Source organism: Poecilia reticulata, linkage group LG2, assembly GCF_000633615.1.
Source record: "Poecilia reticulata strain Guanapo linkage group LG2, Guppy_female_1.0+MT, whole genome shotgun sequence".
In the NCBI taxonomy this organism is placed as follows: Eukaryota; Metazoa; Chordata; class Actinopteri; order Cyprinodontiformes; family Poeciliidae; genus Poecilia; species Poecilia reticulata.
The window spans coordinates 34,663,107-34,688,224 of NC_024332.1; the positions used below are offsets into that span (position 1 = coordinate 34,663,107).

Consider the following 25,118-nt stretch of genomic DNA (forward strand, 5'->3'; position numbering starts at 1 on the left):
ACCAGGGGGAAGCATTCAGCCACTTTTATGGTAATATAATTTAGGAAATTCAAGCAACTGACTGAACCAAAGCTACTCTTCATATGAACTGATAGCTAGGCATTTATGTTACATCAGTTTATACATATCAATTCATATTGCAGTCTTTCAAAAATAATTATTCTCTGCTAAGTTTGCTTGTTTAGAAAATAAACACTGCAGACTTGGCTCTATATAAGGATTTAATTTACCACAGGAAGGAGCTACAGCAAAGGGAAGGTGCTGTAGTGAGAAGTATTATAGCACTACACTGGATAATTACAAATGGTTTTAAAACAAAAGTTGAATGATTTTGTTCCAAATAATTAAAACACTGCAAGATAAAATGACAGTTTTAAAAATCATATTTTATGAGAAAATATAAAAAGGTACAGTTCTGGCATTTATTGATTGATTGAGTTTTGGCACAAGCTTAAAGCGAACAAAGTAAACAAGTGGAAGATGTTCTAGTCAGATGAGACATAAAGTTAACATACATGCAAAATGCTGTGTGGCAAAAAAAACAAAAACTAACACTTCACATTACCCTAAACACACCATTGTGAAAGATGGAGATGGTGTGTTCAACCTGATGTGCAGAGTCAATTTTCGATGGTTAAATGTTTAAGATCAACGCACATTTTTGAGTTGGAATGTCCACATCAAAGTCCAGACCTAAGTCCAACACAGAATATGTGGTAAGATTTGAACATTAATGTTGATCTTCTCTATTCAGTCTGACTGAGTTGGAATTGGAAAGACATATGGGCAAATGCCCACTATCTAGAATCTTGGTGTACCCTTAAGGGCATCCATTTGTGATTGCTATATAAAGGTGGATCCATAAACCAAGTTGCCAGGGCAGGATACGTTATGCAAAACAATTTTCTAATTGTTATTTGTATAAGAAATTGAAAGTTATGTATCCTTGTTCTTGCTCTTCACAATTATGATCTACTTTGAGTTAGTCTGTCACATAAAATCCCCACAAGACACTGTGTATCTTGCACTGTGTCTTGCACAGTGCAAGATACACATGTAATAATATCTTGCTATTATTACATATCTATATAATAAAATACTAGAACTTCTTAATGAAGACCTAACATTTTTCTTTACAAAGTGACTTGCATCATACCATCCATAAAGTCCAACAGCTGTTTGTTCTTATGCCAAAACTATTCAGGCTTTATGGATGAAATAGCATTCTGAAATGCATTTTTAAAGATATTTACAGTATATGATATTCCTTTCATGCAAAGTGTTGTACTAATAAACTGCAACTGAAAAAGTTGTAGTGAGAGACATATGTCTTGTGGTCTCTAACCTACTGTGTAAACACCAATGGCTGTATAAATGTAAATTTAGGTATGTTAATGTCACTGAGTGGAATAAATAGAATATGCTAGAATAGAAATGTCTTAACTGCTTTACAATGGGGGAGTTTCTATGTAGCAGTAGCAAAGTGACAGGCAATCAAAGCAAGTAGGTTCACACAAAGATGGAATATAATAACAGAATAAAGAATACGAATAGAAAAACATTTCAACATAAATATATATGTGAACATTTATTGAGTTTGCTGGGAGCAGTAATGTTTATGAAGTCTTACAGCTTCTGGGAGGAAGGATCTATGACACCGCTCCTTTGTGCACCTAGGATGCAACAGTCTGTCACTGAAGGAGCTCTCCAGATCAGCAACAGCATTGTGCATGAGGTAAAGTTAAATATTTCTATTTAGTAGGAATCTTTACTAAATTCAAGATAAATAAATGCAAACAATACAGTCAGTACTTTGAGGTCTTGGTGGCTTCACTGTCAAAAATTCTCAAAAAACTTTTTTTTTTTTTTTTCTACTTTAAAGCTAATTTACATATCATGTCATAGAATATATCAACTTAAAGGACCTCCATGCCCTGTGATGGACTGTTGACCTGTCTCCCACCCAATGACTGCTGGAGGTATACACCATATAATACAAGGACAGATAATGGGGTGGATGGACCCACATGGCTCTATTCATTATTATCCACTTCTTCAGTTTACGCAGCACTACATAAATCTATGTTTAGATTTATGTATGGGGTGGGTGTAAAAATAAGTTCATACTTCTACCTATTCGTTTGAATGTGTAAATATACTTTACTACTCTACTCTTCTATTCTTTTTAGGAGTCTTTTGTTTCCTTTTGTTTTAAATGTATTTTATTTGTATATAGCATTGTTTATTATTTTATTACACTATGTTCAATAACGTCAAACTCATTCAGCTCAAAGTCTAAAGAGTTATCATGTTTTGACGTATGATACAAATGACAAAAATAATGAGCGAGACAGGATGGGAGCTACTTTTATTTTAATACACAGGATGTTGTTTTTGTAGTGATGTGGTTAGATCAACCGTGACACAATAAGATATCAGAGGTGAATAGAGTTTTTTTTTTTTTTTTTTTTAATGAATAGGTTATTCAGAATTGTTTTGTTTTGAACAGGATTTAAACAACAATTGCGTTCAATTATACTTTCAAATAGCAAACGTAATAGACTTTTTGCACCATTCTTTTTTCTTTTTTTTTTTGCAACTTTTTAAAAAATTTTTTTATTAATTTTAAATTAGCGACAATAGACAGTTTTTAAACATTAATGGCATGTTTAAGTTAACCCCTTATCATTACAATTAAATCTAAGTTCAGACTTTCACTAGGCTACTCTAAAAGCATCCTTTTTTGAGTCATTTTGAGGTAGACTTGCTGGACTCCTCAGAAAATCGACCTGCATAACCTGAGTGTGCTTGAGTTTTTTTTTTTTTTTCCTGAAGCAGCAAAGCAGCCTCAGACCATAACACCACCCTTATGTTTGACTGCTGTTATGTTATTCTTTTTTTTAAGTACTAAGACGAAACATGTCTTCCAAAACAACACCACCCTTATTGTTTGACTACTGTTATGTTATTCTTTTTCTTAAGTGCTGAGAGGAAACAATTATTCCAAAACATATATATATATTCATCCCTCTGTCTCATTGGGTTACAATAGATTTTTCTTTAGGTCTTGAGGAGAATCAAACTTGTTTTGAAAAAAAAAAAAAAAAAAAAAGCGAGTGTCCTTTGTACCCTTCTTGGTCAACAGTAGTTTTTTAATTGGAAATTTCCTGTGGATGCCATTTTTGCCTCATCTCTCTGTCTTGTGGAATCACAAATATAGTAAGACCTGCAGTGCTTGACATGTTGTCTTGGGTTCTTTAAAGACCCTCTGAAAGATTCATTAGTGTGTTCTTGTGACATTTTTGATCTGCCATCAATTTCTGGGACAGGCCGTAAAAACATCCCTTTCGATTGGTGGCATTCCCAAACTCCTTTCTAGACTAACAGATGTCAGTAACTTTTTATTTCCAGGCATCAAAATGTTATTTTACTGACCCCCTATTCATTGACAGATTTCATTTAAGCGACAGGTCTGGCAGTAATCAGCAATCGTCTGAACACAATTAGGTTGGATGTGATGAAAAACAGAGAAAAAAAGTAGGGGGAATTTTGTAAGGTGGAACATATGTTTTAATCAATAATATTCTTTCTTCAAAGAGTTGGCTCACACCTTGAGTGATAAAAAAGATGCGTAACATTGGTTAGTTCTTAAACCTGATAGCAGAACTGAGATCAGAAGACATTCGACTATTTACGGATTCAATATATAGAAAAAATTAAATAAAATTGACCAATGCATATCTATCACCTACATGATCAGTTTTCAGACGATGTTCGCCTATTTATTTATGTATTTATTATGTTTTTTGTTTGTCAGTATTTCTTAATAAAATACTTTAACATCAAAACATCGGCTGCTGGGGGACATTAAAGCAGAAAGCATCATTTTGTGGACAATAACAAACTGAAAAAAAAAAAAAAAAAAAAAAAAAAAAAAAAAGGGAGAGAGCACTTGTAACCTGATCGACTGGCGAGAAGAGCGAAGAGGCAGACTGTCCACACGGTGTGATCCGTTTCTATGTGTTAGACCAACATCCCAGAATAGCAACGCGTGCGGCCACCGAGCGAGGAGATGGAGGAGGAAGTGGTGGATTTAACAACTGTTGCTTTTGCTGCTGCTGCTGCTGCTGCCGCCGCCGCTGCTGCTGCGGAACCAACTACCTCTCAGTCCGGGCGGCATGGTGAATATCGGACAAGAGTCAATTCTATTTTAGACTGTCATTGTGGATCAGAGTGCAAGTCCACGGGGATATTAAAAAAAGTCCTTCCTATTTAAGGTAATTTAATAAAACAAAACAAAAAAAAAAAAAACCCAAACAAACAAAGCTAGAGACAATTAGGAGCGCGTATCGGTTTCCTGCTTTAAACGGAGTATGTACTCGCCTGTCCATTCAGCGTCTATCTCGCGACTGTATTATTGGCCACAGACGCTTGAGAGCTGCTGGCGGCGCATGTCTGCAGCAAAAAAAGGCAGACAAGGAGCGTCTGTGTGATGAATGGAAAAGCAGACGACTGGCTCTGCTGTAAGACAGCGGTGATCGGATAACCTGTTGAACTGCAGCTGTCAGTCAGCTCCCAAGTCATGCAGGAATCACAGACAGAAAGAAAGAAAGAAAAAAATAACAGGAGAAACACGCGTTACCTCTATGGCAACAAAAGTGGCCTTATACGCTGCTGGTAGCTAAAGAGCTTTTCTTCAGGTAAACAAATTCTGTCCTTACTATTTATGCTTAAACATCGTTCAGCAATGGCTATGCTTCATGATTTTTATTATTTTTTTTCCTGTTGATAAAATTGTTGATTGTGATTGGCTGTCGATAAGCACCATTCACACAAGGAAACTGTAAGTGGCATAGGCCCGTAGTCTTCAATTAGAGAAAGGAAAGTTAAATCATTTGTATCGCTGTGTGATGGGGAAGTTAGTTGCTTTGTGACTCTGACGTTTTCAGAAGTGATGTCCACGAGTTATAGCCTACTGCCATTAGGCYACATCACATTCTCTCTTCAGGAGCAATTAAAATGCTTGCGACTCTACCGGTTCGACCTTGAGTCACATCTCCACAGCAGCTTTTCAGCGTTGCCTGCCCACGGATTTCCAGTGCCTCGGTTGTTGAAAATAGCTTGGCTGCTCCCTGTCGCTATGGCTAATTCCTTAGGAACCGGTGGATCCAGTTTGATCCATCCCTCTCTCTTTCGCTCCCTTTACCAACTTGTTGAGTCTTCCCTTTTCTTTGTTCTTGCTGTGAACGTTCGCCATGTAACCGTTCGGCTATAAGCCGCGTCACATTTTTTATTTTTTTTTTAAACGATCTGCTGAAGTTCGAGCTGAGTCGAATGTGCATGTCGATAAGACGGCGTTGGTGTCGCTTTTAAAGTGGAAAAACTCGACAGGGAGGAGGGGGSACGCACTTTAGAGGCTCTCACACAGCGACAGTCACCTGTAGGAGACTGCAGATGTTGCACCTCTTGAACTTTTCGCTGCCTCTCTGAGCTTGAGCATTAGAGCTGTTGTCTTATCGGATGGTTACATGTTGATCTGGAGGAAAAAAGTTTCTGTATCTTCCTGAAACCTCCCTGGATAAATTAGGTAAAGTTGAACTTTTAAAATTTCTTGTTATTTTTATTCATTTGTAGGGAGGTGGAGACAACATACCACCACCCCTCCCTCTGTCCTTTTCTGAATTACTTTTTGTGTGTGTGTGTGTGTGTGTGTACATAGTGGAGCCACTTACTTGAACGTATCCCTGTGAACCCAACTCTTTATTATTTATTGCATGCTTCTGTTTTAAACTTTCAGTTTTCCTGTCATGTAAGCGTTTCATGTACAGAAATACAGCGATTCTGAAACTGTTTCTTTGCTAAATTGGTGCTTTCACTATACAGCGTCGCTCTTTATGTGAAACTCGCTCAAACTATGAGAAAAATGACAAATGGTTCATCTGTGTCAAACATAAGATTGCTACTAGAAAAGTGAGAAAATGTGTAAGTCGTGAATCATTCAGTCCTGACTTAGATGTCGTCATGTTGTGTTCTTCTAATTAATAAAGGGTTAAGTTTTTATGCCCTTCAGGGAAGCCAGTAGTAATGCTGAGATATAATACAAATTGGTTATGGAGGCCAGAAAAACTATAATTAAGAAACACAACTTTCTTATGATGCCTGTGTGAGGAAATTCTTTTCAACACATTCGCCTGGTTTCCTTACTGTAAGAGCTGAGGGATTAGTGCATTTCTTTAACTTTAAATGTTACAGTTTATTACTAAAAAGCAATAGCATTTTTGTGAGTCTAATGATGTATAAACAGATTTTCATAATAAATTCTACAAATGATGTTTGGAGTAATTTATTTGTAAAACTTGTAATTAAGTAATTAAGTACAGAAGGGCCTTCTTCAAAACAGCTGAATTTCTCATTTTTTTAATAATTGTGTTACTGCTGTTGACAGCAATGTAAAGTTAAACTCAAAAGATTTTATGACTTTCCTTCACCTGTTGCTATTTAAGAATTCCATTTTACTTAGAAAAACGACATTAATTGTTGTAACTGATGAGTAACAACCAGTTACTCATCAGTTACCCATATTTGTAAAGTTGAATGCATCTTCATCTGCAATTTAATCCCAGAATTGGATCAGATGACACTTTCTGTGTGCATTCATGGAAATTTACAGAAACCGTCATATGGTCAAACCAATAATTTAACTAAGGACACATGCCTGAGTAACAAACAAGAAATAAAATGTTTGTTTGTTTTTTTCCCCAAGTTTAATGTAGTTCAGACGATACTCCATTTGTTAACGTGCATTATCGCTTCTCTACCGCAAGAAATGAACAAACCTCCTGCTGTTCATTTACACTTGAGATTAGTGGAATTGATACGTCTGTTACTGCAAAATTTGCAGCATTGCACTGTAAATAGGATTGGACCAGAATGTAAGTGTTTGGATTGTGTTGGATTGATTTAATTATATATTTCTGAAAATGAGTCGAGGCTGTTAATTTTGTAATGCCCTTTGAGATTACCTTTCTCGTGAATTGGAACTTTATAAACAAACTGAATTGACCTATAAATTAGATTTTTAAAAAGTGCATATGCATGATTTTTGTATGCGAGATTTGTATTCTAAAATCGTTTTGCATTCTTACATAAAGTAGCAATAGCATTTTTGTAAAAATGATAAAATATTTAACTGTTTATTTTATGTCTTACAGAACCTCTGAAGAAATGGAAATGGAAACTTCTGAAGACTATTCTACTAGTAAGTCCGTAAATCATTTCCAAAACACGTTAAACATGCAAACATTATGCATGAATCCATTCAAATGTCTATTATCCATTATGTAGGTTATTCTGATTCAGTGCTGATTTGAAAATAAGAACAAAATATATTTGTAATCACAACACGACAAACATTTTAAGGGATTTTCCCCTAAGTGCAGGCTTTTTCCTGTTCAGCCCTAAAGGTAGAGAAAATGATGCATTAGCACATCCTGTTGAATGCAGCAGATGCTGGATATGCGCTTTGTGGTACTCCATTGCCTTTTGTTGGTTTCCTTTGGGTAGGTCTCTGAATTTCTCTCCCCCCCTCCTTGATTTTTGCTTTGGTGTGCGTTTTTCAAAAAGCAGGTAGCATCTTGTTGATGACATCAGTGGAGACTTTTGGGTCTCCATTGGGGGTTTGTGTTTGTAGGAACACTTGGCAGGCGGGCCAGTGGAGGTGGAAGGAGAAAAGGAGCCTCTTCCTTTTTTCATCCATCTGTGGGTTGATTGCTAAACATGGAACATGTAGCAGTTAGCATGATGGTGGATTGTAGCATACTTTCATAAGGAGCCCAGTATTTTAGATTCTCAGTACACAGTAGTACACTGCCTTTCCTTATAGAACGTAATATGTCAAACGTGACATTTTATTTTACATCACTAATACCTTTAGACATAGAGATTTTTTTCAGTTCTATATTAAATTCAACGAGCTATATGTTAACTTTTCAAGGTTGATGTCTTCGACACAGGTCAAGTGTTTTATTGTAACTAAATCTCTCTTAGGTATTAGCTATGGAAACAAAGGGGAAGAAAGTAGACAGTCTCAAAAATGTTTAGTTATTGCATCTATATCTTTACATTGACCTCAAACATTACCAAGGTTTATTGTGTATTTTGGACTTATTTTGCCACTATTCCTCATTGAATAACCATATAGATGTGCAGGATAGACATATAATTTCATTACAGTATAATGACAAAATAATCTATATTGACCACAGATGTGAAAATTATAATACGTAATAAAAAAGAGCACACCAAAGTCACAAACTTACAAACCGACAACTGACAATATTGATCAACTGGTACCCCTGTTTGGGGGCGCAGTGCAAACCCTGTGCTCTGGTGGATTCAACATTGTGTGATTTTAATGCAATAATAATAAATGTAATAATTAAAAATAATTTAACAATTTTTGGCTTTACATCTGACACTGCCTGCTGTCTGCATTCTTTTATTGATGTGCATACGGAACCAACAGCGGAAAAAGTAATTAAAACAGCAATCCATGAAGATTCTGATGGTCCAGTTATGTTTTCATGAATATTAAGTAAAATGACCAATTGTTTTAATGCAACAAAAACTTGTGGTTGAACCTATAAGCTGAAAATATTCACTTGTTTTCAAAAAAGGAAGACAATCTATGACTTTAAAGTGTAAAGGAAATGTCATGCAGCCAGGAACGTACTTCACAGCATTAGGACTTTTAACGACTGTGAAACACAGAAAAGGAATATCTTACATCCATGATTTAAACGATAGTTAGACCCTTTTAGGAGTTTCTTGGTGCCTGTCCAATTTTTTACCTGAATCAGATTAGGCATAAGAGGCCCTAAATCAGAAAGCTCTAATGTTGAACAGTAGGAACATTTGATTTTCCCACTTTGTAGAGCAAAATTTCCCTGACACTGTAAGGCAGACCGGCCCACCTTACTGTTTACCTACACATCCACAGCAAGATACGAAAGAGAAAACATAAAGGAAATTTGACATATGGGATTTTAAATTGGAAGAAACACATGTGTCCTGATTCTGTGTTCAATTGTGTTTTGCTGAAAAGTAGGAAAAATGTTAATTTGCACAACAGTAAGACATATTGTACAGTACAGAACCAGGTTTACAGTCAACTGTAAACCTGAAGACATTGTCAGGTTTACAGTTGACTGGAAGATACGTCCTACCACACTGTGACATGTCATGTTTGGAGATCAAGAATCGAATCAAACTCACGCAAGGTCAACAGAGTGGAAATTTGTATGTTTACTTGATCTTTATGTAAGTGATGGTAACATTATCTATGAGTCAGAGTAGCGGTATGAGACATGCAACCAGACAGTGAATATTTAGATATGGGACTCATCATTTTTGGTTTCAATTTCTGATGGCCTTATAGACGTGTAGAAGATGTGCATAAAGATAAAAGGAAGAAGAAAAAAAAAAACAAGTGTAAAGATTGCTATTACATGAACGGGCTGTAGCTGACTTATAATATTGTACTTTGTTCAAATTATAACTAGTGCAGTTAAAACCTGTTTCTTTATAAATCTGCTGAATAACCAATTCTTGAGAGTCCAAAAGGCCTTTATTATTTAATCATTTTCTCTTCTCTTTAATCAGTCCTTGTTCTAATACTCTTCCTGAAAGTCATGCCTCCGTTTTTTTTGCACTTCTACTCTCGCACTACACTTTCACACACTCACACAGAATCATTCTGTTACCTCGTTTGTTTCATCGTCTCACGTGTTGATTCCGTTCGCTTTTTTTTTTGCAATTCCTATTACCCGTGGGAATTACTCACACTTTTAACTGTGTTTTGGAGAAATTAATTTACTTTCTTTTCTTTTTTTTGTAATTCATTAGATCCTTTAATCATTTGACACACATTCATATATAAACAAAGAATATTAATAGTTTTTTTTTTTTTTGACAAATGAAAATGTGGCTTATGAAGCAAAACTTTAACAGTAGTTTTCATGCTGCTAAGTTCCATTGCTTTTGGAATCAAGTGTGAGGTTTTGAGATCATCATCAGATATTACATTTCAATAACAAAAATAAAAATACAAAACAATAACCAAGCTACTAATGTGAAAGATACATTTAAAATCAGTGTTTACCAATAGATATGTGGATTGGCACCTGAAAAGTTTAGAATTTGATGTTAAAAAATATATATCAATCCCCTTTGATGTGGACTTTGGGTTTCATGGTTGCTTGTCTTTTACAGGTGCACAATCTATATATGAAACAGTGAAAAGGGGAAATACCCTAAAATCATGACATGACCTCTTTAATAATAGGTTACATTTTAAGGTGAACAGTAGGAGGTTTCTAGGTCTAGTCTAGTCTCATACACAGATTCAGTTTGTCCCAAAAAGAGCAAAACAACTGCTGCGTTTCATCAAATCGGATGCCCTTGTTGTTATGGAAAAGAATCAGATGGTGTACTTGTTGATATGTTGTTTGTGGTTTTGAGCCATTTTCCTAACATCTTCTGAGCAGATATAGAGCGACATATTTCCAAAAGGCACCTATGCTTCATAGACACACTTGTACAGATGCATGATTTTGAAAAGAAGTAAATGTCTTTGCTCTTCCTAGGTTTCTGAAAGGATGACTGGACTTACTATTTGGTGTCAGTAATGAAGTCAGCAAAAATTACACCTACAGGTTTCGCTTGTATACAATGTTTCCTTTCCGTTTGCACATAAAATCGTCCAAATTTAGTGCATTACTCAAATAACCTTTTCCCCGGCAAGCCTTATCTCTTTGTTATTCTGATCTTATGGTTCATTTTGGTTTGACTCAGCAAATGCAGGACACCAACGCAACTTTTTGAGTCAGTCCATGAAACCCTAAGCTTGTGGGCTGTTAATTTTTTTAATCCCATTTTATCTTCAGACAGTGAAGCAGATAAAGCTTTTACAGTGCTGTGACCACGTACCGTTCCGCTTAGAGATTTCTTCTGATTTGATGACGTATTGATTTAAATGATCAAAATTTAATATCAGAAAAACAAACTGAGTAGATTCAATAAGGATTTTTCAAATTATTCCTTTTTAACAAGGGAAAAACCTAAGTCTTTACGGAAATATAATCACAGTTATTAACTCTTTTTTAGTTCAATTTCAAAAACTTTATCAAGACGTGATTCCTTGCAAGACCTGGAAAATTAAGAAATCACCTGTGCAGAACTTCTCTGATGGCATGCCAATGTTTAATTTCTTCCAATCTGCAGAAATTAAACATTGGCATTTACTAGTCTGGAAAGACTTTGCTGTTTCAGGACCTGCACAACTTGTTGCAGCTGATGAAAGAATGAATTCTGCGAAGAAAAAAAAAAATCTTGAAGGAGGTCTATAATTATGTCACCTTAAGCTTTAAAGCATTTTGTCTGATGATTGACCAGCATCAGATTGATGATGCTGGTGTGCTTTGGAATGCTCACATTGCCTGTGAACATTCATGATCGTGAACTGTGGCTGAATTAAAGTAATTCTGCTAAGGAAGTGGTCCTCAATTCCTCTTTAGTACTGTAAAAGTTTCACTGCTATTTATTGTAAATGTCAGTGGCAGATGCTGCCCACAGGGGTGAAACAACCATTTTTTAGGTTTTTGGGGCAATTACTTCTCTACATATAACCAGGTTGGTTGTGATATCTTTTTCCGTAATAAACAAAATATTATTTAAATACTGCATTTTGTATTTTTGTCTTGCTGTCAAAACTTATTTAATAATTAAAAAAATGTAAGTGTAGCTCAAAAAAGAAGAATATCCAAAATGGGTGGTGCTATCATTCACAACACCATATAAATTAAATGATCATGCAGCTGTGTCTACCCAAGCAAGTAAAAGTTATGGATTTGACTCTTAACATGTTCCTTTAGTTGTGTAGTGAAAATAAAACTGATTTTTATTTTCCATCCTGAACTCTAACATCTCAAAGCTGTTACTATAGACCTTAGCCTGCCAAGCCATTGCTATGAGCATCTGTCAGCATCTGTTACCAAAAGCTAATGGAAAATCCATCTTGACAAATCTGGGCCACTCGAGGACAGCATTGCCAAGGGATAGCCAGGGTTGGTCACCTGAGATTTCCTCCAACCCCGAACTGTGCAACCCGAGCTAAGGCTGAGGGATTGTATCATGGACAACGTCTCCCAGTATGCCCCACTCAGTGAGGCTGTTGTTAGAGTGCACCAAGACCACAAAAGACGATGACAGTAAATATGACTGGCCATTACTAGAGATAACTTAGAGCAGATTCTTTTTGTTCTTATGAAATGAATAATTTCAGAATAGACCAATAAGGCATTGCAAGGAACCCTTTCAGAAGCAACACTGGCTCCTGTATTTCACTTTCTTTTTTCTTTTTTTCTTGTGTTTACTATTGCTTAGTGCTGTCTGCTTAGACAGGTCTAAAAACTGATGGGCTAACCATGTTTCCTTTGGGATTTGACACCTGGGTCAGAGATAGTGTTCACCTCTTGCCACTGCATTGTTCAAGTGACCCTGACGGGGCCGGGGTGTAAGGGGATAAGGGATTGGTGTGCTCTCCCTCTGAGTGGACACTGGGCTATCCATAGCCAGGGTTCTGCACAGACTGCTGAGAGGATGCAATCTGATCTGCATTTGATGGACATCAGGACTGTATTGTTGCATAAAAACAGTATACTTATGTACGCTGGTGTGCCACATAGACTCTGAGGCAGATCTGGTAAGAATAAGCAATTTTAGACAAATAGAGAAGTTTTACAAGGACTCTGCCAGTGTATAGGAGAATGTGCTCCCTAACACATTATTACGTAGTCACTTTACTTGATTGCATTATCAGTTGAATTGTTTTCACAGTAACAAATGAATTGGAATTGTTTAGGTAACAGTGTATAAAACTCCCATCCTTTAAAAAACTGTATTTTGAGCTTCTATGGACTCAAAATGTAAGTGTTTCATAATAATCCAGGCCTTTTTCAAGACCCTGAATTCTTACTTTAACATATAACATGGATTTTTTTTTTCCACAAAGCGCTGATGTTTCTTTTCCTTCTTTTTTTTTTAAACGTGTGCCTTGTTTCAATGCTTGGTAAAGATTGCTTTCTCTTTGTTTCCCAGGTAACGGCCAATGCTCTTCCGGCAAGGAGGACTCAAGAATAGTGGTGGATATGTCACCACCTAATGTACCAGTACATCCCCAGGGTCCTAATTCCCCCAATGGTTAGTAAATATATATACATAATAGTGCTACATTCTTCCAGAGCCACTCCACAACCCAAATGCATTGTGCTTATTGACATTACTGTTGTTGTTTTTGATATGTAGCCCTAATACTGCTGACTAGATATTCAGAAATTAGCCTGGCGTTATTTTCACAAATATCAACATTGGGAAAAAAGAAAAAAGCCAAAATAGCTGCCAGATTAAACAAATGTGTTGCTGTTTACCTTGTATTACCTTGGATGCTGTTGGCTTCACTGGATTTTATTCAAGAGTATGAGAGTAAGGGGGGCTTAGTTTTCAGATTTTTATTTTACTTAAATCTATGCATAAAATACATTAAGTTTGTGATTTTAATGTGACAAAATGTAAAATAAAAGTATGTATGCTTTTACATATTTTTTATTTATTTCAGTAATTTGTTCATCCAGCCCACTAGAATGATAATGTATGATGTAAAATTCTAATATTCGAAGAAGTTAAATGTCATGCTTTCATTAGATGTAAGCAGAAAATAACATAGCAAAAAGGAAAACTTCAATCTGTGTAATTATCTGTAAGATTAATTTCTGTTGGCGAGGTAAATGCAGAAATAAATTAACTTCTCAATAATATTGAAGTTATAAAAAGAAAAATATCTAAACAGTGGGCTAGGCTTTTTAATTCAAATAAAATGTAAGACAAACATAAAGGATTGCACCAAATGGTGTTGCACAAAACTTCACAGAACAAAAATGTGCCATTATTCATATTATCTCAGATAATGAACTGTAAAATGGAAACAATTACATTACATCATATTGACAATTTAGCATAGATATAATAGGCTTAATGAAAACAAGTTTTGTGCAAAAGTATACCATACTGAACCTGAGTGTAAAATATAGTCCAGAGTGTCACACGGTTCCCGTTAGTGTACTGACCAAAAAACCTAGATTATCTCTAGCAATGTCACCGTGAACAAGCAAATTAAAGAAAGGGGAAACAAAGTAAAATTAACCAACTGTAGAAATGTAACAGAAACTTTTCCCACAAGTCTTTAAGAGGGGTGGAGGCTAGCTGGAATAAGGATTCCCCAGGGAGAAACTGTGTTTTTGTTATTTTTAATGCTGCCTAGCATGTTTTGACATTTGAAGTTTTGGTAGAAAACATTATACACACAATCAGAAATAGATAACATAAAAAAAAAAAGACTCAGTGCCAAACTTGCAAGCTTAAACGGAGCCTCTATGATGATTATATATTCTGTCCTCCATTTACAATGGATGAGTAGAAGAGTAAAATTACAGCCTTTAGGGTGGATGACAGATTGGATGGCAATGGTGACAGAATGTCTTCTTTATTCATAATGTTTTGATGCTGTCAGTCAACCACTCAATCAATAATGATCACCCTTCCTGTTCTTTACAGATAAATTATTAGAAACTCATGTAAAGCATCAACAATACAATATTGTAACTAAAAGAAGTAGTCAAATGTATATTCATTTACTTATTTATTTTGTCACATCTGATGAAATCAAAAATAATTTCTTCTCCTGACTGCTCTGTACATTCCAGTCTCCCACAATGGAAAAACGGATGTAGACACACAGAGCTGAGTAGCAAGGACGTTTAGGTCTCGTCCGTGTTGCCAGGATACAGCTGTCAAAGACGAGGCTCAGTTTCAACTTGGGCACTGGGATAAGTGAAACATACAGTTAAAGCTTGGAGGATATTACTTCTTAATGAAACAAATTTCCACAGTCTTTAAAAATAGAATCCCCTAGTTTGTACATTTCTTCTGCTAAGCACAAAGTTGTCAGGATTTTTCTTCACAGACTGAGAGGTCGGTTGATGAAAGCAGCCAAATGGAAGGATTTAATGAAACAACAGCTACACAGATTCTCACTGAGATTATTTCCCCTGTAAAAATCCCAAAACAGGATTGTCAGGATCAGTAAGGTGCGGTTGGAGTGTGCTTGAGGTTTTTTTTGTTTTTTTCTTGTCCAAACATAGGGTTCATTTCATATTTTAAAACAGACAACGCTTGTAGTGCTGACTTAAAAAAAAACCCCACTAAATATTCAGTTACACAAGAACATGGGAACTTTGTGTATGGGAATAAAGTCAAGTCTACTTGATGAGACAGATCATCAAGTTATGTAATACTGGGAGAATCACTTTTGGCTCCAAAGTTTTTCACAAATACTAAAATCAATAGGTCAAAACTAAAAATGACTCTACAGGAATGTTTTTACCACTGTGAAACTGAATCAAAGCAATGAACAGGAGCCAAATGTAATATTCCGGGAAAAAAACAACAACAAAAAACTGTTGTATGATTTTATCAGTTTATTTATGAGGATGATAATGGAGGATCAAGCAAAATAAGAATGTCAGATCTGTTCATATCTTTGAGTCATGACTGGAATCTGGCAATTTTTTGTACTTGACCTCCTGCATTAACTCAACTTGAAATTTTCTGATCAGTGATTTGTGGCAGGTTGTGCTCAAAAAAACATTTTTCTGTCTGGACATTGTTCCTAATTATAGAGGGCTCAAAAAGAAAAACAACAAAAAACTAATGTAGGAATAATAAATAAATCTAGACACAGCTGTATGTTCTTTTGGTATTGTTCAGAAATATCAATTAATGTAAGCTGCAATAGCCCAAAACTGGAACAAATTTTTGCACACGCACATTTGCGCACAAGTACTCTCTGTATTGCACAATCTTTTGCCCTTGTCTTCCATTGTATCTCCCATTGGTAGTCAGCAGCAGCCAGCAATGTGCCTCTGACACTCCTTTTCTCCCCAGGGACAGCTTGAAACCAGACCATCCTGTTTTCTTTTTCTCTTTTTTGTCTCAGTCTTCTCCATTCTTGGTATCAGATCATCCTATTCTGTACATTACTGCACATTACAATATTATTATGGCCCCTCAAACATTTACTGTTATATTATTACATTTGTTTTTTCACATCAGCACAAAAACGTTAAACCATTAGACTTGTTCTTAGACCAGTTCTCCATTTTTGGCCATTCAGAGGTCCTTGAACTACGGAAGGAACTCCTTATGATGTTATATGTTCATGCAATAAAAAGAGGCCAATTTGTGAGATAACGTAAATGATTCTTGCAATAATTGCATGATCACATCATATTACAGACTCAGCAGGTCAAGAGAATCACATATTTTAACTTTTACAGAAGTGGCTATAAAGCAAGAGGAAGATCTGGTGGAAGATGGTGACAACAGCAGCACAGCACCTGAAGAAATGGGTCACCCAGGAGATGAAGGAGCAACACCGGAGGAATCTGCGACGAGCAGTCCACACAATGGACAAGACGGGTCTGGACCAAATGCACCATCAGACGCAGGGATTCGACAACAGAATGGTATGCATTATTTCTAAATGTAATTAGAGCATTTGCATATACGGATGTGTGGTATGATTCAGATGTTTTTATAAAACAAATTTTAGGTTTCGGCAGGAGATTTGTGACAGTGAGTCATATGCCTTTTCTTTTTTATATCTTTATTGTTCCTCGCCAGTGGGTGGAGTTTTCTTTCTTTCTTTCTTTCTTCTTTTTTTTTTTTTTTCTGAACACAACAGTTTTGCTTTGAAATGATTAGCAAGGAAAAAAAAAATATCCTTGGAATCTTCCGCAACCTGTTTCCAACTGACGCCATGACTCCTCTGGTTGTCATCGCACTTAAATCAGATTTCTCTTTTTCCAACTGGCTTGAGATCAAAAGATTTACAGCTAGCACAAAACTGACCACGCCAAACAGTTTCGTCAAATACATGTGTAACGTTTACCCTGTTAAATGCAAAAATAGGCATTTTTGCTCTAAGAAAACTAAAACATGTTAATGACAAATTTCTGAATGAATCAAAACAAAGTGCTTTTTGTGTTTGTCATGAGTCAGTTAACACCAGCTTACGGCTGTCTTTATATTGTTCACTCCTTCATTAGATATTGCTCTAATTCAGGGTTTGAGCAGTTCTCGTCTCTTTGGTTTTTGCTAGAGAATATTTTTAAATATCAGAAGCCATTTTGGAAATCTAAACAAACAGCAAAGATGCTTAAATGTAAGGTATAAATTACGACATAATAAGTGAGGAAAAGTGTAAGAGGTAAGTAAATGAGTGTTGCAATTCTGAATTAATGAAACAGGAAACAATTTCATTTTGAAATTATCAGCTGGAAGTGTCTTTGTAGCGTTGCTGCTAACTTAGTTGTGGCAATATGTCAGAGTTGAGTTAAATTTACTTTGTTCTGAAATTCTGATCCATGCCATTTAATAAAGCCTTAAGTTAAAGAGACCTTTATATGGACATTATTGTGAAGTCACAGCTAACATGAACAGATAGTTATGAGTCATTAAAATCCCATCATCAAAAAAATATCGCTGGCTAATAATCAAGAGCAGCGTTCGACAGTAAAGCATGCGCAGCGGCTGCAGTCTGTAGCTCACACACACACACACACACACACACACACACACACTTCCATTCACTCTTTATTACAGAAGACATTCTATTGTGTCACATCTCTAGTCTTTAAGCCACAAGTCGAGTATACAGTCTTTTATTTTCTCTCTTATGAAGTCTTGTCAGAGATTCTAAGTTTGATTTAAATTTGGACTTTGTCTGAGTTATTGTAATAGATGGTTTGTCCAATAAAAATGATTCAATACAGGATTATAGTTAATCTAACTATAGCATATTATAAAGCAATTAGGCTACATGCTTAAAATACAGTTTGGAATTATAATACAATTGTTAGAGAAGGCAATATTTATATGAGCATCAGTTTATCTTAATCATATTAACAAGAACTACTTTTGATTTAGTTCTATTCCATACTTTGTCTTTCTTTTATATAACAAAAAATAAGCTTTTCAGTATCCTAGGGAAGATGACGTGAAGTGAATATTTGTAATCTATTTACCTTAAAACATGTTGCTGAAGACACTCGTATCTAATGCCACAGCAGTTGTCAGTCTGCACATGTACTATTCCGTAGCGCTTCATTTTGAAGTGGAACAAAGTTCAGGCATGGTTTTCAACCTTTTTCACCATTAAACATCTTACATCTGCAAGTTTTGGGGGGCATTCGTTATCAGCTATGCACATCTACAGATAGAGCTTTTTGCCCATTGTTGCAAAATCTCTAAAGCTCACTCAGGGCAGATGTAGAGCATTTGTGAACATCTCTTATCAAGTCTTCTCAGAGATTCTAAGTTTGATTTAAATCTGGGCTTTGACTGGGTCAATGTAACGGATGAATGTTCTTTGATCAAGACATTCTATTGTGTCGCTGGTTTTATGCTTTCGCCCATTGCCCCGCTGGAAGGCCGGAAGTCTCAAGTTCTTTACAGCTTGTAGCAACTTTTCTTGCTGTCCCGTCGTGGATTTAGCTCGATCTAGCTTCACGTCAACTCTGAACATCTTCAGACAAGATTGCTCACACCATGGTACTGTAGTACCATACGTAGCATTTTGTGAGTCAAAATGACCAGTTTGGGTGTAATCTTACCAGAACATCTTCAACAAGTTATCTGTTTCCTCAACATGACTTGTGACAAGTGTAAACTTTTCTCTACAGCGGGTTTTTTCTTGCCACTGTTCTATAAAGGTCAGTTTTGTTAAGTATAAAGCTAATTATGACAAAAAAATATAGTACTGATTACATTATGGATCATTAGCTATTCATAATGGTATTTGTTGCTTCAGTCAAATTCTATAGCCAGTGGGTTCAGTGAAGAGAGTTAAAACGTTTACTTTTGATTTTCTGTAAGTTCAAAGGTCCCCCTCCTCCCCACCACATATTTTTCTCTTTATTTCATTTTAGAAATCTTCAAGATTTTACTGGGAAATTAAATATATTGCCAAAGGAGCTGATGAAATGCTTAGCTTCTCAGATATGACGAATAAAGCAGTTGCTAATGGTAACATAGATAAAGTAAATTTTCAGCTCTTGCATAAGGAACATTATTCTATTTAAAGTAGAACAATGACCTTTGCTCTCTTGGTAAAATCTGCTAATAGTAAGTCTGGTATTGACTTCCTGTACCATCTTCCTTCAGGTGACAGGCCTTTCCAGTGCAACCAGTGCGGTGTATCGTTCACCCAGAAGGGGAACCTGCTGCGACACATTAAGCTGCACACAGGTGAAAAACCCTTCAAGTGCCCCTTCTGCAGCTATGCTTGCCGGCGCCGTGACGCCCTCACTGGCCATCTTCGTACTCATGCTGGTAAGCTTTGTTCTCACCCAGCGTGCTTCTCCTTTTTAACCAAACCATGTCTGCTACCTAGAAGAGACTGTTGCTGTGTCACCAGAAGTGCTATGGAGATAAACAAAAGAAGAAGTTGTAGTTTTATATTTAGAGAGACCAATGCTAATATTTCCCCCCTACATTTTAGGTCTTTGTTTATGTATAGTACAATCATTTTAGTGAGCATCAGATTAGTTGTCCCAGATTTTTTTTTTCTGAAAAAGAAAGCATCTGTTTTATTTTGAGTCTTTGTTTGCATTCCTCACATATTCTTCTTATATATTAGTGTGACTTGCAGGCGTGTGCAGGTTAAAGACCTGTGTTTTTCATGTCCACGTTATAGACGCTGTGACTGCTTTGTGGTTAGGTTCCAAGGACATGCTGTTTCTCAGTTGCTTTTCAATAGACAGAGGAAACTGTTGAGAAACATATGTGGAGTGGTAGCAGTCTCTCTCAACTGTAACCCACTTTCCTATCGGAGGACGTGTTCTCCCCTCCATTGCGCCTTTGAAATCAAGGTCAAACAATACCGTCATTTCTGCCTGTGATGCCCGCACAGGGGTTACTCATACAAAGTCCTCCTTTTAGATGGAGGTGACATTTGTTTCTGTGTCTGTGCCAATACAAGTTTTTATATTTTTATGTTATATTTTTTTATATTTTGTTTGACTGTCCTGCAGAAGTATTGCCTTCTGAATTATCTCACATTTTGGTTTACAACCACCAACTAGAAAGTCTTTTTTTTTTTTTTTTTACTGGGAGTGTACGCCGAGACAAAGTCGCAAATTATTGTGATGTTGAAAAAAAAAAGGCATTTTGCAAATAAGAATCAGGAAAGTGTTGATTGAATTTGTATTCGGCCTCAATGAGTCAATAACCACCTTTTGAAGCTATTACATTTTTGGGGGATTAATCTTTTGATAACTTACTCTTACTTGCCAAATAGCTTTGACTGGACTATTCATACACATGAACATGCTTTGGTCAAAACCATAAATGCAGTTATGATTGTACGTTCATGGTCATTGGTCTTCAGGAGGTTTATCCTCTACCCCAATTTCAATTCTGTTGCACCCTCTGCAGCAGGGGTCCTCAAACTTTTTCCTGTGAGGGCCACATAACTTTTCCCTTCTCTGGTGGCCGGCTGGAGTCAGATTGTAACAGAAAAAATGTGACGATTGTAGGAGTGCCTAAATGTAAAAATATATTGTTTTCCAGAAAGGACAATCAAATAACCCTCTCTGGGTTCTTCACAGAACAAGTCAGGAAATAAATAATAACCAAATAATCCTCTCTGGGTTCTTCACAGAACAAATCCAGGAAGGATTATAGTCCGTATTTTCCGAACTATGAGTCACACCGGACTATAAGCCACAACCCCAAAGTTTCTTTTTTTTTTTTTTAAACCAGTAAACATACACATATAAGCCACAGATATCTCTGCCGCTCCAGGTTTTCCACAGTGATGCAGCAGCAGCAGAGGGGGCGGACACCCAACATTTGAGTCATAACAGGTCAATTGAATATCACATTTATTACGATTGAAAAAAAAAAGTTGCCAAGATTAGATTTAACTGAACTGATTACGGTAGTTTCTGATCGGTAACTGTAGTAAAAGTGCTGATCCTTTGTGTCTGCTACTAGCATGTGCTAAATGAAAATGGGCGTCTTCTTCTTCTTTTTCTTCTTCTTCTTCATATTTCAGTGGGAGCTTGAATCCACTATTGTTTCACTACTGCCATCTATTGGATAATAAAACATATACCTCAAATTCTCATAATGATCCCAGTATTATTAAAAAAAAAACAACCAAAAAACGAAAAATCTTATTTTTCCCCTTCAATGCTATTTAACTGATCAACAACATTCTCAAATTTCAATTCCCTATTAAAACCTAATTCCGTTTTAATGGGCGCTTTCTTCTTTTATGTCCAATTTTGACTTCCAATGATGCACTTCCTGCCAAAGAGCCCCCTGGTGGTTGTAGAAAAATCCACATATAAGCGGCTTATAGTCCGGAAAATACGGTATATGAAAAAAAAATCTGTATGCTCTCTGGTATTGTTCAGGGGGCCGGACCAAATGTGGAGGTGGGCCGGATCCGGCCCGCAGGCCGTAGTTTGGGGACCACTGCTCTACAGGATTCCCCTATATTTAGCCCCTTGCTTCTTCCCCATCAACTCGTACGGCTTTCTTTTAACAATGCGTGTGTTTTTTTCTTTTGTATTGGCACTGCACTTCCGTAAGGGACCATTTTGTTCACAGATTCTGAGCTGTGGGATTTCTGCAACTCTTCTACCATGTGTCTCATGGCTGCTTAATGCGTTCCCTCGTCAGTCTGTCGGTTTAGGTGGAAGGCTATCCCTGTAGAGATCTGCTGTTTTGCTATATTCTTTCCATTTTCGCATGATGGATTCAACAGTGCACCATGAGATATTCATGTTTTGAGATAATGTTTTATATCATAACACTGCTATAATTTATCAGCAGCTTTATCCAAGAATAATCAAATGTTTGGTGCTGTTTAATTAGCCACTGGACCCGTGAAAACCAAGATTAACTCACACATATGTTGACTTTATTCATTAGTCGGAAACGTCTTAAGGCAGTTTCTTGCTTTGCTCTGGATTTTATTTAAGTTCCAGATTTTTTTTTTTATTATTATTTTTTTATTTTAAATACTGCAAATGTTTTCCTACTGTAATATTGTTGATCATTCACATAATATACTTTGGGATTTTTGGTCGTAACACATAATTTTACAAGGTATTACTCTTGCATATCACCAGAGGTTTAATCATAAGAGTCTTCCTATTTATCCTGGATCCTTTCTTTATCCAGGCTCAGTTTTAAAGGCTTGCAAAGGTGACAGCTCTGACTTGGTTCCCAGCCAGCAAGAACAGGTTTAGCCAAAAAAAAAAATGAGGGAGAGCGAGAAAAAAACAGAGTAGTCGGTTGAGGAAAAAGTTAAGAGAGTGACATTCAGTGAAGCAGGGAAACTGAAGACTGAACAGGGTGTTACACTGGATGGTGGCTTTTTTCACAGTAAGAAGGTCGTTGTGAGACAGAGAGAACACTATGCATTGAGAGGGAAGCAGTTTTTCATTAGCAACTACATACCCCAATTTCCCATGTGTTAGTCAAATGCAATCAGCCTAGTAAGTCTGAGCTTAAAGCATTTGCATAAATAAAAGCAGCAGGTAAATGTGAGTTTTTCAGATCCTTCCAACATCTGCACAAGGTTGTGTGTAGGTGGTCATATAAATATGAGAAAAAAATGTACTCTGAGAATAAAGCATGAATAATGTGCAAAACTTTAATAATTTTTAAAAAGTATTGTAATACACAGCAAAGAAAATTATTTCCGTGATTACCTTTCATATTGAAGTAGCTCATTATTTTAAAACATTAATACTGCAGTGACACTATGTGGTCAATTTCTGAGATTCTATAGTTGTCTGTAATGGTGCTGAATATTCTGTGCTGAAGTAGGAATAGAACAAAAAACATGTGCGTTTGTAACACTAACAATGATAGTATGGTTTTGTCATTTTGTAACAAGTGGGGTTTATTTTTACAACAAAAAAAATCCACCATCTAGACATTTATCTGGGAAAAACAGAAATATGATTTACTGTAAGAGTAATATGCAGTTCTTACTCACTTCCTTTACATCATATTTTTATTTTAGTAAACACACCTTTCTGTTTAACATAAAAAGCTCCTATGACAATAGGTGAATCTGCCTCCAAGCATATGTGATGTGGTGTGTGTGTGTGTGTGTGTGTGCGTCTGTGTGTGTGCGTGTGCATGTGTGTGTGTGCAAGTGCACGCGTATGTGTATGTGTTACTGCCTTAGTGTCTCAGACTGAAACATGCTTGGTTTCTCTGTTCTCACAGTACTAGATCACCCATACATCATTTTCTAGTAGTAGCTGTAAAAACTATACCAGGCGATGTCTGTTACAGCCAATCATAGTGTCTGGTTCTTAGTAGTAGACTTATGTGGCCTCTACTTCACTCACTGACTCTCTGTATGAGTCAGTACCCTAATACAGGACACAGAACTATTGCCTCAGCAGTCTTCATCTTGACGAGATTCCGCTTTATGCTGTGTTTTTGTACTGAGTTTTTAAGAAGGATTTACAACGGAACATTTAAGCAAATGGTGCATTTGTTTTTCAAGTAAGCTCACCATTTAATGCCTATCTGGTTAAAAATATGATGTGTTAGAACAATGTAGATTGGTTGACTGAGGAAGATGTCAAGAATGTGTCCTCATCTTTCCATTTGATTGAACTGAATACAACAAAGGTGGTATAATGAATCACACTCCACCTCCGTAGCAGTTTAACTTGGAGTTACTTTCCTACCATCACGGGATGCGTGATCAACTCCGTTGTTTACTCATGCACTGCCACAGCAGTGGGAGTTTGCTTTGTGTGGCACAGACCAAAGTGTTTTGAAATAGAGACTACATGGCGCAACTACTGATGTCGCCCACAGCCTCTGTTTCAGTCTAGCAACAGTTGTGTGGAATCCTCACACTAGTAGTGGAACCTCCATGACCTCAGAAGATTACTTTTGCTTGGTTGGTACTACTAACTGTTCACAAGTTGTATTACTATTACGCATACCTTTGTTGCTGCAGCTCCAGACTCTACTCTCTATGCAGCTGTAACTGAAACAAATATTTTCTCTACTGATCACCTATTGATCACCTCTATTGATTTTAGTTGGCAAACCACACAAGTGCAACTTCTGTGGACGGAGTTACAAACAACGGACATCCCTGGAGGAGCACAAAGAGCGTTGCCACAGTTACCTCAGCTTGGATCCTGGTGCCAACACAGGCCCTTACACAGGTAAATGTTAGAGTTGCACAGTGAAAACAGTTAGTGACCGGAATTGACAGATGTTTATTCTGATCTGGTGTCCAGCCGGTTTGAAACTGAAAAAGCTCATTTCTATTTCTAATAAGTTAATGCACCCTTTCTGAGCGCTGTCTTCTTCAGTCAGCTTTTGCTGAGTGAGGAAGGCTATTTTCAGAATCAGTGAGGCTTTTGAAAATGCAGTCAGAGGAAGCACTAATGTGTAAGAAACTATATACAAGGACACAGGATTTTAACACGTCTGCTTGTCTGCAATTCATTCAGGCTGTGAGAGAGTGAGCGAGAGCAAGACTTCCAGTAAATAACACAGGAGCTGAACAGAACTTAGTAAAATGTTATTTATTATATTAGATTTGTTATATTATATTCCATGTTTTTTATATATGAATGAAATCCACATGAGATGTGCATTTGATCTTACACACAGAGGCTGATACATTTTCAAACGCGCATTGTGAAAGTGAATTGCACTAAATAAAAAGGTGTGTTGTGAATCTGTCCTTTGTAATACTAATTCTGAAAACCCAGTTACTTGTTCATTTAATATGCTGAACTCAGTTATTTTTCTCTGTTCCTTAAAATGTTAGAAAACCTGTTTTACATTAACTTTGCTCTCACAAAACAACATGAGCTCTGATTATGACTAAAATGATTAAATGAGTGCCCACAGTCAGAGCGTTGAAAAGAAAAGAAAAACAAAAC

General features: G+C 36.5%; 1 protein-coding gene across 3 annotated transcripts in view; it reads left to right on the forward strand.

The window, feature by feature from the left end:
• Window positions 1–3,939: 3,939 nt before the first annotated feature.
• The window catches only part of ikzf2 (IKAROS family zinc finger 2), a 26,519-nt gene continuing 5,340 nt past the window's right edge, over window positions 3,940–25,118 (forward strand). The window contains exons 1-6 of one of the 3 annotated variants that reach the window (XM_008403855.2): window positions 3,940–4,277; window positions 7,212–7,258; window positions 13,156–13,257; window positions 16,449–16,637; window positions 19,336–19,503; window positions 24,261–24,389. In XM_008403855.2, the coding sequence (XP_008402077.1) occupies window positions 7,225–7,258; window positions 13,156–13,257; window positions 16,449–16,637; window positions 19,336–19,503; window positions 24,261–24,389 (622 nt within the window). In that variant the 5' untranslated portion in view covers window positions 3,940–4,277; window positions 7,212–7,224. Of the gene's footprint in view, window positions 4,278–4,328; window positions 4,701–5,094; window positions 5,588–7,211; window positions 7,259–13,155; window positions 13,258–16,448; window positions 16,638–19,335; window positions 19,504–24,260; window positions 24,390–25,118 lie in introns of those variants that run through there. The other 2 variants (XM_008403848.2, XM_008403845.2) reach the window with 2 other exon arrangements.